The 13,414-nt window shown below is 42.5% G+C and overlaps 1 protein-coding gene across 1 annotated transcript in view; it reads right to left on the bottom strand.

Annotated features, from left to right (window-relative positions):
• Positions 1–13,414, bottom strand: part of LOC147250995 (uncharacterized) — a 119,868-nt gene that overhangs the window by 2,837 nt on the left and 103,617 nt on the right. The window contains exons 10-30 of the mRNA XM_086221479.1: positions 11,932–12,006; positions 10,247–10,363; positions 7,593–7,619; positions 7,465–7,491; positions 7,314–7,367; positions 7,173–7,232; positions 7,054–7,098; positions 6,871–6,948; positions 6,743–6,766; positions 4,907–4,951; positions 4,101–4,145; positions 3,636–3,716; positions 3,491–3,544; positions 2,711–2,785; positions 2,602–2,628; positions 2,456–2,515; positions 2,291–2,362; positions 2,182–2,208; positions 2,046–2,099; positions 1,748–1,834; positions 1,423–1,521 (exon numbers count right to left, since the gene is read on the bottom strand). Of these exons, the coding sequence (XP_086077605.1) occupies positions 1,423–1,521; positions 1,748–1,834; positions 2,046–2,099; positions 2,182–2,208; positions 2,291–2,362; positions 2,456–2,515; positions 2,602–2,628; positions 2,711–2,785; positions 3,491–3,544; positions 3,636–3,716; positions 4,101–4,145; positions 4,907–4,951; positions 6,743–6,766; positions 6,871–6,948; positions 7,054–7,098; positions 7,173–7,232; positions 7,314–7,367; positions 7,465–7,491; positions 7,593–7,619; positions 10,247–10,363; positions 11,932–12,006 (1,233 nt within the window). The remainder of the gene's footprint in view (positions 1–1,422; positions 1,522–1,747; positions 1,835–2,045; positions 2,100–2,181; positions 2,209–2,290; positions 2,363–2,455; positions 2,516–2,601; positions 2,629–2,710; positions 2,786–3,490; positions 3,545–3,635; positions 3,717–4,100; positions 4,146–4,906; positions 4,952–6,742; positions 6,767–6,870; positions 6,949–7,053; positions 7,099–7,172; positions 7,233–7,313; positions 7,368–7,464; positions 7,492–7,592; positions 7,620–10,246; positions 10,364–11,931; positions 12,007–13,414) is intronic.

Here is a 13,414-nt window from a genome sequence, read left to right as displayed (position 1 = left end):
GGTGAAGAGGGAGCTCAGCCAAAAGGCAAAACTCTTGATTTACCGGTCAATCTACATTCCAACCCTCACCTTTGGTCATGAGCTTTGGGTAATGACCGAAAGAACAAGATTGCGAATACAAGCGGCCGAAATGAGTTTCCTCCGCAGGGTGGCTGGGCTCTCCCTTAGAGACAGGGTGAGAAGCTCAGTCATTCGGGAGGGACTCAGAGTAGAACCGCTGCTCCTCCATGTCGAGAGGAGTCAGTTGAGGTGGTTCGGGCATCTGGTGAGGTTGCCTCCTGGACGCCTCCCTCGGGAGGTGTTCCAGGCATGTCCGACCAGGAGGAGGCCTTGGGGCCAACCCAGGACACGCTGGAGGGAATATATCTCTCGGCTGGCCTGGGAATGCCTCGGAATTCCCCCGGTAGAGCTGGTGGAAGTGGCTGGGGAGAGGACAGTCTAGGCTTCCATGCTGAGGCTGCTGCCTCCGCGACCCGGATTAGCGGGGGACGACGACGATAACGATGACAAAAAAAACAACAACCTTGTTTCAGCATCTCTCTGAGGTGCCCAGCTGGTAAAGTAAATTTGTGTATGCTCCTTCAAGTGTGGATGGACGCTTTCTTTACATCAGAAAATCATCAGATAAACGACACATTTTAATAATCTGGCTATACTGTTTAAGGAAAAGGCATTTTACTCCAGCAAATACTGAACTCTATTACAGTGTGGTATTGTGTCTTGGTATAAATGTTTAAGCCCAAATCTGATGCCATGTAATATCCAGGGATGATACAAGTGAGCCTGGAAGGTAGCGTCACCATGGGACCAAAAACTAATGGGATTTTTATATTGATATTTAGATTACTGCAGAAAATTATCTCTGTGGAAAACAAAAGTTTATGAGATTTACAGTTCTGGTTCAAAAATTAACACTTTTAATGAGTTTTGAAACGTAAATGCGGGTTTTTAGAATTACAAAGCTAATGTCATGCCATGAGCCAGATACACTGTGAATGCATGACTTCAGTGTCAGCACACTTGGCTTTGTGCTGCTGTTGTTTTGGAGCCTGATGATGTTTAATATCCAAGATAACCTCTGTAGTCTTGGTTTGCCACTTAGTAGCCACCGCCGTGTTTCATACACATTGGATGATGATGTTAATTTATCTCTGGGTTTTAGGACTCCATTCACCCATGATACATGGCTATGCTACTTTCCAGTTAGCGCTGTTAGCCTGCCACACAGGAAATCAATTCTTGGCAAGTTCAAGAATCAGCCAGTCTCAGAAATATGTAGACTAGACATAGGTTTTTAAAGTGTCACCACATTCATATCAGAGTTCAATAGAAATGACAAAGAAAAACACATTACAACAGAGATGAATAACAGTAGGAGAGGATTTAAATAAGAGAAGAAGACAGGAGGCAGAGATACTGTACCACAGGACAGGGGGCCTCAGGGCCTGAAGGAGGAAGAGGAGGAGGTGGAGGGGAAGAAAGGCCTGCCTCCACAGACAGACCTTTATTCTTATCACAGCCCTGTTGGCAAGATTCAGTTACAGGTTCACAGCTTTGAAGAGGAAAATAACAGAGAATAGATGAAAGAAAGGGAAACAGAAAACAAGGAAACATTCTCACTACAGAGCAAAAAGGTTAGAGGAAACTGAAGTTTATGTCTTTATGAGGTTTTTGTGTGTGTGTGTGTGTGTGTGTGTGTGTGTGTGTGTGTGTGTGTGTGTCTGTGTGTCTGTGTTCAATGACATACCACAGGACAGGGCTGGTCTAGGCCTGGAGGACCCTGCTCTCCTTTCTGACCCTTTAGACCTCTCTTTCCCACAGCTCCCCTGTCACCCTGGACAAAAAAGAGAAAACACACATTTATAAAGCAATAAAAAAAAAAGCAAGTTCGCAATGAAACATCAGTAGCATTTTAAATGGAACAGATGTGACAATAACTGTAAAAATTGTTTAGACAGTTGTAATACAACACTGTACTGCTATAAGCTAAATAGATAAAGATTGGTTGCATTTTGAGGACGTTTGTGTGGATATTTAATACCAACCTTCTCTCCAGTTTCCCCTCTGTCCCCTTTCTCTCCCATGAGGCCGGGGAAACCCTGGAAACGGAAAAACACACTGTTTAGAAGGCTACAGTTCAGCCAAGGTGGACATGATCTAAATTCTCATTAAGAAACTCACATCTAATCCAGGCTCCCCGGGTCTGCCCTGAAAACAAACACAAATGTTATGATTTGTGTCTTACTCATGAAGTAAAAGATGTGGTGACTGTACTTATAGAGCTGCCTACTTTTTCTCCCTTGGCTCCTGGAAGACCCACCAATCCTGCAGACCCAGCTGGCCCCTGTAGGCCATCCAGTCCCTGTAGTTAGTGAATGAAAGTTCATTATCATCACTGCATGATTCTTTTGCAGTATCTTTCATAAGATTACACTGGATCAACAGCGCTACTTACTCTGGGTCCAGGAACCCCAGAATCCCCCTTTTCTCCTTTCATCCCAGCTCCTGGCTCCCCCTACATTTAAACACCGGAGCAATCAGCACCACAACCACATGTCACAGGCTCCAACACATACTGAAGCCATGGCATTGCAGTCTTACCTTCGGACCGGGCATTCCATGCAGCCCCTAAACAAAACACAAATGTGCTGTTAGCAGGTGACAAATAACAAGAAATATGTATTGTTTGGATTAGTGTAGAAGTCCTCACCATGGATCCAGGTGAACCAGGAACTCCTGGTGGGCCAGGTGGCCCCGGTGGGCCTGGTTGGGAAATCATCTGAACCTAAATACCAGTAAATTAACAAGAGTTTAGTTGTGTAAAACCTGAATATAGCTGTTGTTACGTAATTGTTGCATGGTACAGTACATAATCAGCCTTGATGCAGGATGAAAACCCAGCTCTTATAAGAATAAAACTTTTCTTTAATCGTCGCTTAACTGATTTTCATGCCTTAAAGAAATTAATAGAAAACTATGTATAGTTCTGCAGCAGGTTCTAAGAGGAATATAAAGATATATCGCTTGAAAATCCGGTGGAGCAGCACACCAGTCATAAAACTGATACTATATGTCCTGATTTAGAAAGGCAGATCTGTAAAGAGTGTCTTCAGACAAGATTTAAAAGTAGAAACAGTGTTAACATGAACTGGGAGGCTGTTCCAAAGCTGAGGTGCCATGACTGAGAAAACCCAATTACCTCTGACCTTAACCTGGACTAAGCTAACAGGCCTAATATAGCCCATCTGAGGGGCCATACACAGCTCACTGATGTACTCTGGTGCCATGCAGAGCCTTGTAAATCATGAGTAAATTTTAAAATTGATTAAAATTTAGAATGGCAAGCAAAGCAAAGATGAAGGATTTTCTCTTTATTCCAAAAATATAACGTTTATCTTGGAAAAATGTTCAGGACCAATGATAAGCAATTTAGGTTTGTAAAGGAGGAGTTTATGTGAAGTTTGTGTGTTCAGGTGTGTGTCACACTGACCAGGTTGTCATCCAGCCTGCAGTCGCCTTTCTCTCCTTTCTGTCCGTCCACACCCTAAGATTCATAGACCAAGATGAACCTCCAGCTGGTTGTTTATCTGTCTGTTTCTATCTATATAGTAAACAAGACTGCTATGTCTACTTACAGCCGGTCCAGAAAGTCCCATCTCTCCCTTCTCTCCTCGCTCTCCAGGACGGCCGATCTCACCAATGTCACCTTTGGGTCCCTGGAGGTAAAGAATCATTCAGCACAGTGAACAGCAGAGGAAAAAAAGTTAAAAAAAAATGAGCAAAGACCTTTTAATGTCTTTAACAAAAAAAGAAGAAGAGGGAAACCTGTTTTTGGACATTGTTGGTACTGCTTTCTTTTACACTTCCTTATACAGCCTTATGCATGTGTTCTATTATATGAAATGGTTGAAACTACATGTACTGCCATCTTGACCAGGTCTTCCTGGTTGAAGAAATCTCATATCTCAATGGGACCTTTCTCGCTAAATAAAGAAGTAAAATACAATTGTGAATTGTAGCATTGTCTATCTAACACACACACACACACACACACACACACACACACACACACAGAGTACAGAGTACAGAGTTCATCATACCTTCTCTCCATCGACTCCTGCAGGCCCTGGTAAACCGAGCTCCCCCTGACACAGACAAAGAGATAATTATGTTGCTTTAACAGACAGAAAAATATATTTACGTAATCAAACGTTATGATTAGCTATAGCAGGATGACAGGAAGATTAAGGGTATCATAGGAAATGTCTTTTTGGAAACTTCTCTCATTTTCCAATCTCCCAAGACCTAGACAAGAAGACAGATACCATTCTCTAGTCTTTGCATGCAATAAGGAGACCCACAGTGAATGATGGTTAGCTTAGCACAACAAATGATAGTGGATGGGCAAGTAAGCACACCTCTGTCTCGCTAGCTTAGCCTCCAGTTCCTGCAGTTACTTCCCTGTGTTTTCTGGTCCAAATATATAAGGCTCTAGATGGTGGTTTGTCCAGAAGTAATCCTCCTCATCCCCTCTTAAACTGTCGGCCATGATCAGTAGCAGCAGTTGCTTTTCTAGTCATCAACAAATGTTTTGGGTTGTTGGCCTAAGTTTGAAGTTGTTGCATGTGATACTAAAATTAAAATATCTTGCAATTTCAAATTATTTAATTATGGACACTGTATACAACTCTAATTATATTAAAACACACAAAGACCATTTTGGGGTTATACTACATTTGCCATCCACTTCCATTCATTGTGCTAAGCTAACAGCTGGTGTGAGTCTCAGCTCCTTAATGCACGCACAGAGGAGAGAATGGTATCCATCCTCTCGTCTGGCTCTGTGGAGGACTGCAAATAAAACTATTTGCCAAAAAGTTTGTGTGCTACTTTAAGAACCTCTTACCTTCTCCCCTGGAGCGCCTGGGGGCCCAGGTGGTCCAGGCGGGCCCTGGTGAAAGACCAAAAAAAAAAACAAAAAAACAAAGAGTTCTGTTTTGGTCTCCACCATCTCCTGAGAACATTTTTTGACTGCTTAGCTGCTGAATGCTTGACTATGAGCAGGAAGTGTACATTCAGTTTCTGATGCTGCTAAAAACACACACGACTACCAAATCAGAAAGGTTGTGGGTCACATGTCTGAAACAACCATCTGAAAGATGCAATACAGCTTCATACAGCTGAGGGAGGGGTGTGTTTGTCAATGAAAATTTGTCATTTTCACATAATCAAATTGTGTGTGAATGTGTTTTTGCTCCATGTTTGCCACAATGATGCAAAAACAGGCCTGTAACAATGTTCCACTCTAAGCTCGAACGTAGGCCAACACAAAACAATCCTGCAACTCTGCTGGATTTCATAATGCAGGTTTGATATTAAACAAAGCTGAGGTCTTCTTTCATGTGCTCACGAACTCGGGGCAACTTTAACAGCACTGAAAGAGATTTACACTACAAGAAACCTATCATTTCTCATTTGCAGGATGCGACTTTTGGACAAGAGAAGGAAAAACATATTCAAGACTGAAACACTAACAACGAATAAAGACATCCTATTGCATTTTGCATGCTGGTTGATGAGTGGCAGCTCCTTTAAAATCTCTCCATCTCTACAAGCTTACACTTTTAACTTCTACCTCTGAAGTACTCGGCCATCTTGAAGTAATAAAAAGGGAAATCATGTTGCCTCCCGGAGGTGCACATGCTGTCCTCTCTCCCTTTTTTCAATTTCTAACCTTTTGTTTGCCCTCCATTAGCACCATGGAAACTAATAAATGTTTACAAACAAGGATCAGAACTGAGTTATTCCATCAGTGCAAACTGAAGGCTATTCATGCAAATAATTATACAAAGAGGCATAAAATGATTGTTGGTAACAAACAATTTCAGCATGAAGATTCATCATCTAAAATTAGGCCGCACATGAAACCAATAGAGTTTTTCACACGAACAAGCGAATGGATCATAACACACATTGGGTGGGCAATGATCATCCCCTGTCCTGTGGTAGAACTCTAGCTGCGTTTGTGATTTGATGCCAACTGATCCTCCTCAGCGAGACGCCTCTGATAACATCTCAGGTTCATGTTTTTAGCGGCTTCTTTGTAACCGTCTCACGCTGCTCGTCAGCAGGAGCCTGCCTCAGACCAGGGCCAGAGGGACCTGGCTCATAGTAGTTTTTAATCAAATACACACTCCACTACTGAGATAGCCATCTGTTATTAGCATGTAGCACGGTACATGTTGGAATCAAAGCGTCTTGCGGTTGCAGAGAGGTTATGAGTATTTCCTCTCTGAAGCATTCCCCTTGTGCATCAACTGAGTAACGTGGAAAAACACAAATACAAAGACAAGAAAAACCCACATGCTACTCAATAGCAAAGTCAAAGCCATGTATATTGTTAAGCACACTGGATACATAGTGTGAATACACACCCAAAACAATATGACAAAGGCTGTTGATGTTTCTGCATGATTAAGCATGCCTCTTTCGTCGACATGTTATCTGACAGAACAGTGCAGCTGCCTTGTATTTGGGGCACTAAAGTTATTTATAGTGTGGCTTCAGGGGTGACATTTAATACATCTAAAATGAGACTTTATGGGTCGAGGGCATCTTCAAAACCATCAGGTGGCACATATATATACGTCTGAGGGAGTAAGTGCATTATCATATGTATTATATTGTGGGTGTTAGTTACTGCTCACGCCACCAGAAACATGCAGAAACAACTGTAGATTACCGAAACACTGATGGTGTGGATGGCCTGTCAAGAAGAAACGGCAACATGTTCAGTTTTGGATTTGTTTCTCACCATTTCTGGTCCTCTTGAATAAACATCTGATATCAAAATGGTTCTATATCACTCACCTGGAAAGCATCTAGAAGCTTCCCATTGAAGTCAATGATGTCTGAGGAGCCTGGGGTGCCTTTCTCACCAGGATAACCCTGAAATGCACACGCGCACAAACACAATGAAATGTAATCAAACTGCAAGTGTTCAGTTAAACAAATCAATGGTTACAGAGTTAACCCATTAGGGGACACACATACCATGGGTCCCTGTGGGCCGATTTCTCCTGTTGTACCTTTATCTCCCTATATAATGATATGATGAGTTATATATGCTCTGACATCAAGTTGATTGTTAAATGTTTAGTTTTATGTCTTACCTTTAATCCTGGGAGTCCATCCATGCCTCTTTCTCCTTTTTCTCCAGTACCTGGCTCGCCCTTTTCACAATAATACACAATAAACATGTAATACCAGTGTAATAAGCACGGAAGACTTTAGAACTGAGTAATAAAGCTTACCTTTGCCCCCTGTTGACCCTGCGATCCCGGGAATCCAGGCTCACCATCTTCTCCCTGTTAGTTCATGAGTCAATAATAGTCAGAGGTGCTAACCCATACCAAAGAGAAAGAAACATTTACATCAAGCTAAATAATCCATGAAGAATCTTACCGGCTTGCCAGGCAATCCCTGAGGGCCCTGAAGCAGGAACATATTTGGTTACTGGTCAGGATAAATTAAAACAATATGAAATGAGTTAAAATGCTTTGAATAATAATATGGATCTGAATGATATTCACCTCAACACCATCTCGACCTGGAAAACCCTGAGGCAGACACAGAGGAACATTAGTGACGTATTTAAATCAAGGAGACTGAGATAGAGTGGCCACTAGATGTCAGTATTCAATCATCAGGAGAGATACAGTTTCAGAGGCATTCTTCCATACGGAGCCTGAGGCGATGACTGACTGGTTTGATGGGTATTAAAAAGAGAACGCTCTGCTCTCGATTGATACTCCACGGCCTTCACCAGATGTCACGCCAGCTTATGGGAGATTTTGGACTGACAGAATTCTCTACATTCATCAAAACACCACATGTGAGAATATCTTATCATTTCATCATGACTATACGGAGGCTCTTCGTAGCTCCCCAAAAACACACTTAACATTGTATTTTAAATTAATTTGTTACCCACCTGTGTTTAAAAAAAACACAGGTGGATGTGCACACTGAGCAACATCTGTTATGAAGTCATCCATGGTAGAGACAGCTTAGTAGTTTCTTACAAGCCCCCAAAACTCTCTCTCTCTCTCTCTCTCTCGCTCTCTCTCTCTCTCTCTCACACACACACACACACGCACACACACAGCAATCAAGTAGTTGTGTTTACTTTATAAGTCAACGCACTTTAATAAATGCCGTATTATAAAGTGGAGGTCGTAGCCTTGGGCTCTACACTCATATTTTAGAATAATGAGCAGAGGCTACTTCGATGCTTCCCAGCTGTTTTCTTCCTGCTGCTCTCTGTCAGCACATACAAACCTCGGTCCTGAACCCCCTTCTGCTGCTTCTCTCATTCTCGTCGGCAGTTGGTCCACGCAGCAGACTTTTAACCTCTCCTCACACCCCTCCTGTACCTCCTCCTCATCGTTTGATCTTTTCCTCCGCGCAGTGTGAAACAAATCCCACCATTGCAAATACATTTTTTATCCTGAGCACAGAAGCGGATGGATGAGGACCGGTTCAGATGTCAGATGTGTTTCCCACTTCACAGAAATGATGCAGGATTTATTTCCATGAGCGTACATGTTGAAATATGACAAATATTCTCCGTTCACACATCCACCACAACAGGTTCACGTAGCTTGACAGCACACTGACACGAGCTGCCGCTTCCAAGTCAGGGAGATGAATGTTGAGGTGTCATTCCTTCACTTCTTCCCAGTTTACGTATGGTGGGAGTTTTAAGGACAACAACCCACCCACCCACACACAGACAGACATGCTCAAGTTCGCAGACATCTGCCCACAACATGGAGAAGCTCTATCCGATACAAAGTCTTGTTTTGCTGTTTCGAGTTTTGTGATGCCTTTAATCAACTTGGAGAATATATTTGATATTGACTAGGTTATGAAATGAGCCCCCTCTCTCGTACTCGTCTGTTTATAGTCATGTCCTGGGCTGGATTTCTCTTTTGTCAGTTCTGCATAAGCTCTCAAGCACCCAACATTTTTCACTTCAATCCCTTTGCTGTCCTGTGCCAGTTGAGGGTAACGAAGTATTCATTTGTTCGCTTGAATAAACAAAAATTACCTTCATGGTCCACCCTCTCTCTTTCTCTCTCTCTTTCTCTTCTATCCAATAGCCACATCTTTAAGCTGCAACTGTATATGAACTGAACTCTGGGAAAGTTAATTTAGAGAAACATAAACTGCCTCATGCGAGGAGGACAACTATTGTTTGGCGAGGCCGGCAAACTGCCAATGAACTCGCCGCAGTGCCATATCTGTTTCAGGGGTGCAGAGTGTCACAGTCGTGGTAGGAGGGTGGGAGAGTGGGTGCTTGTCGGGGAACTTTGTGGCTGCTGTCTTACACAAAACAGATGAGACCAGGAGTAGAGTTGCTATTCTGGGAACTTTAGGTAAGCCACAGCTCACTGGCAAACCCAGAAGAATGACAATATGGGTTCACAGCAATTGCCTTTCCCCCCTCAAAACATCAATATACAGTAAGTGCTCATTCACACACACACACACACACACACACACACACACACACACACACACACACACACACACACACACACACACACACACACACACACACACAACACCATTTGCAATCCCTCAAATTCCCTGGTTGAACCCCACCAGGTCAAAATATTTGGGGTGAGAACAGCAGACTCGAATGACTGACGGGTTCTAAAGGCTCATTTATGCTCCCTTTATATACAGCAATAAATATGTCCATGTCAAACAATGTAACCCACACTGGTCCTCTATGACTCTATTATTTAGGCATGGATGTCTACTAGGGCAGTTCAGAGTCCAACATTTATGACAACAGCAAACATGCCGACAGTGGAGGAGATATTGATTACGGACCTGTTGAGAAAGCGGCACAAGACGCAGCCTTGCATACAGCGGTGGTCTGTGAGGCCATTAAATATATCGCAAGACCTGAGTGGAGAATTTTCATGACCTGATCCTGCTCCTATGATTGACTTTAACTCCTCTGTCCGTATCTATGAGCTTTCAATAAACATGCAATAATACAAATGAATGCAAGGTATGGACAGAAGGTATCTGTAATGCTGAGGAGGACTGAGCTTCAAGAGGAGTGTGAGTGTGTGTGTGTGTGTGTGTGTGTGTGTGTGTGTGTGTGTGTGTGTGTGTGTGTGTGTGTGTGTGTGTGTGTGTGTATGGATCGTGGAAGGAAGGGTCTTACCGGCTCTCCAGCTGGACCCCGAGGCCCGTCCTTGCCGGTGTTCCCAGGGGGACCTCTGGGACCTGGGGGACCTGGGGGGCCAGGAGGACCAGCGGGTCCAGCCTGGCCTTGGTCACCCTGATGAGAAAAACAGAGGAATAAGAAATGGAAAGACAAAAGAAAAAATAACATATTGCATATACAGATGCAAAAAAATATATCTACAAAATACAGTCAGGTGAAAGAACTGGCAGAAACTTGCAGCTAGACAATGTGTTTGTCAACCAAACAGGACTGTCAGGGACTGTTCCAGTCTACCGATGAGACCTCATTTATTCCAACCATTGATCCTACACATGCATTAATGGAATTTTGGCCATTTTGGAGTATCAAAAACAAACGTCTAAGTAGATGTGACAAACTGTTGGCAAATAACTGCCTTTTAACACATCCAGCACATATGGTCTTTATATGCACTGAAGGCCAATATTCACTCTCTCTATTTAGTTCCTTTTTTGGTCTTGAAATAGCCTTGAGGGAAGTATAATGTTGTTTAATGACTAAATTCTCCAACAGTTATACTTGTTGACTTTACCAAACCCTAAAAATGCATAGAAGATGCAGTAATTCCAATATATATATATATATATATATATATATATATATATATATATATATATATATATATATATATATATATATATATGTATGTGTGTGTGTATATACATTCATATATACACATATATATATATATACACACACATACACACATATACATACATATATATGTATGTGTGTGTATATACATTCATATATACACATATATATGTACACACATACACACACACACACACACATATATAATACATATATATAAGATGGAGTTTAGCTTTGGTTCTTAAAGATACATCCATCCATGCAGACACATGCATTGACACATGAGAAGCTATCAAATTGAGAAAACTTTTGCCTGCATTTTCATCCGTGTCTCAAAAAAACAAAACAAAACAGTGGCCAAATATTGTCGAAACATTCATCTTTAGAGTCACATTTTACTGGGGGCATTTAATTCAATGGAAATAATTTCACGTCACCCTGAGGAGCTATTCCACGAACGCTATCCTCATGCTTGCTCTAACAGAAACAAGGAATACCCTTGAAGTCTTAATCATCACCTAAAGGGATGCAGGACGAATGATTTCTCTACAAACACATGGTGATACTTATTTGCACCAACTCATCTCAACAGACATGGCGTGCATTATGGTTTGCTTTGCTGCGGCAAGCTGGTACAGCTGGCTCTTCTGTTAAAACGATATCGCAGAGTTCTTCAGCACATAATTCAATTAATGTTTCGGCTGAGATCAGAAACAATCACTGACAAAGAACTTCTGGCCTCCTGCAAACATGTCTTGAGTCACCCCAAGAAGTTTCTGGTTTCTAGTTCAAGATGTTTTCCTCTTTTTTGGGCTATTGTAGAACTCAGTACAAACAATGCTGTCTAATCCGTTACGTTAATTGAATTAGATAAACCAGAACAAATTGGAAAATGATGTAAAATAAGAAAAATATGCAAACATTAATCACTTAGATGCAACATTAATGAGAGATTTGGGAAAAAGGAGAAGGCAAGAGGGTCAGGGACGATGAATAAGAGAGGTTGGTTAAAGTGTTAAAAGAATACACATGCCTTAGTTACAGTCTACCTTGAGAAAACGTCTCTGAAAGCTGCTGGACTGGTCGCCAGAGAGAAAGCCGTGGTCATAACGAGGAAAGACCATCTGACATTTAAGGGGTAGTGTGAAGAACAGAAAGAGAAAAGAGGTTGGAAGGAGAGGGGGAAAAAAGATAAATGAGAAGTGAAATCAGAAAAAAAACAAAACGCGATCAACTGTTAGGATGCAGAGGAGAGAGTCCAGAAGGAGGAGAAACAGATGAGCGGTCAGCAGCTGTAAACCAGAAGAGAAACCTCAGAGGGATTATTATTCTCATCTGCCTTCAGGGATAGAGACAAATCAGCAGCCTGATGGAGAGAGGTGGCTGCTGGGAAGGTGGAGGAACAGCTCGCACAAACCTTAACGGTGAGAATCTGATTACTGTGCAGTCCTGCATATGTGCTGTAGTTAGGGGGACCCTGAAGAGAGGAGGGGGGACAGGTGAACATGTGGTTTATAGGCGCAGATGTGCACGTTCAGCATCATCAATGTATAGAAAAACATCATCTGCAAATAGTGAGATCAATTTTCATGAAACACTGAGAAACGATTGCTCCCTCTGCCCTTTCATGGATTCTATCTTAGCTCTCCCATTCAAATGTATTCAATTGCGCATGTGTGTGTTCCATTTAATAACTTCCCATTTCTCCCTCTGTGACCAAACCAAACAGAGGTGGCTTGGCTCATTTCAGCCGACAGACAGTGATGATTGTCTGTCAAGTTGAAAGGAGCCGAGTTTTCTGCCAAAGAGCTCCAAGCATGATGCTGCTGCTTTGGATGAATTCCCTCCACATGGAAAGGGGGGAAGGATGGAGAGAGGAGATGGAGTTTAGCCCTTACAGAGGAGGAGGGAGGAACAGTAGGGAGAGTAAACGGGGGAGGTACTTGTCTGCCCATGAGGTTTCCGTTAACAGTGCTGGATAGCTGTGGTTTTTCCAACACCACAAACCCCTCCTCCTCCTATTTGCCTATACAATCCCCCAACCTTGCTATCACAATCACTCCTTCTCACTAGAAATCACATATGCTCCTTAAACATCTCATAAGAGAAAGGGCTGTTTCACAGTGGGCTTCCCCTACCTCATTCTCATCAGACCTTGGGTTGATAGTAAGACAAACTGCTATTCAACCTTGAAGTTCTGTCTCACCATGGCCTCTTATAGTTGCTCTGTGGGGAGCAAAAGAATGCTTTGGCTGGGGATGAATCCCCCCATCATGCAGGGACTATAGTGGCCAGACCAACCTAAACATGCACGCACAAGCTCCTCCATACAATACAACATTATGGAGGCTGGGAAAATGGCCACCAGTTCAATTTCTGCCACGTTACACTTGACCTTCTGTGACTGGTGCTCCCACGAAATCTGATCATTTTTTAATGTCCCATATGATTGTGGTCAATTCCTGAATATGATTGATCGACAGGGAGTTAAAAGCTGACAGAGATTCCTTGCCACTTCCTGTCTGCACACAT

Source organism: Aulostomus chinensis, chromosome 13 (assembly GCF_037954235.1).
Source record: "Aulostomus chinensis isolate RoL2024-O1b breed Wild chromosome 13, RoL_Achi_v1.0, whole genome shotgun sequence".
Taxonomy (NCBI): Eukaryota; Metazoa; Chordata; class Actinopteri; order Syngnathiformes; family Aulostomidae; genus Aulostomus; species Aulostomus chinensis.
Note: the sequence above shows the minus strand (reverse complement) of the source record. Positions and strands in the feature narration are given on the sequence as shown.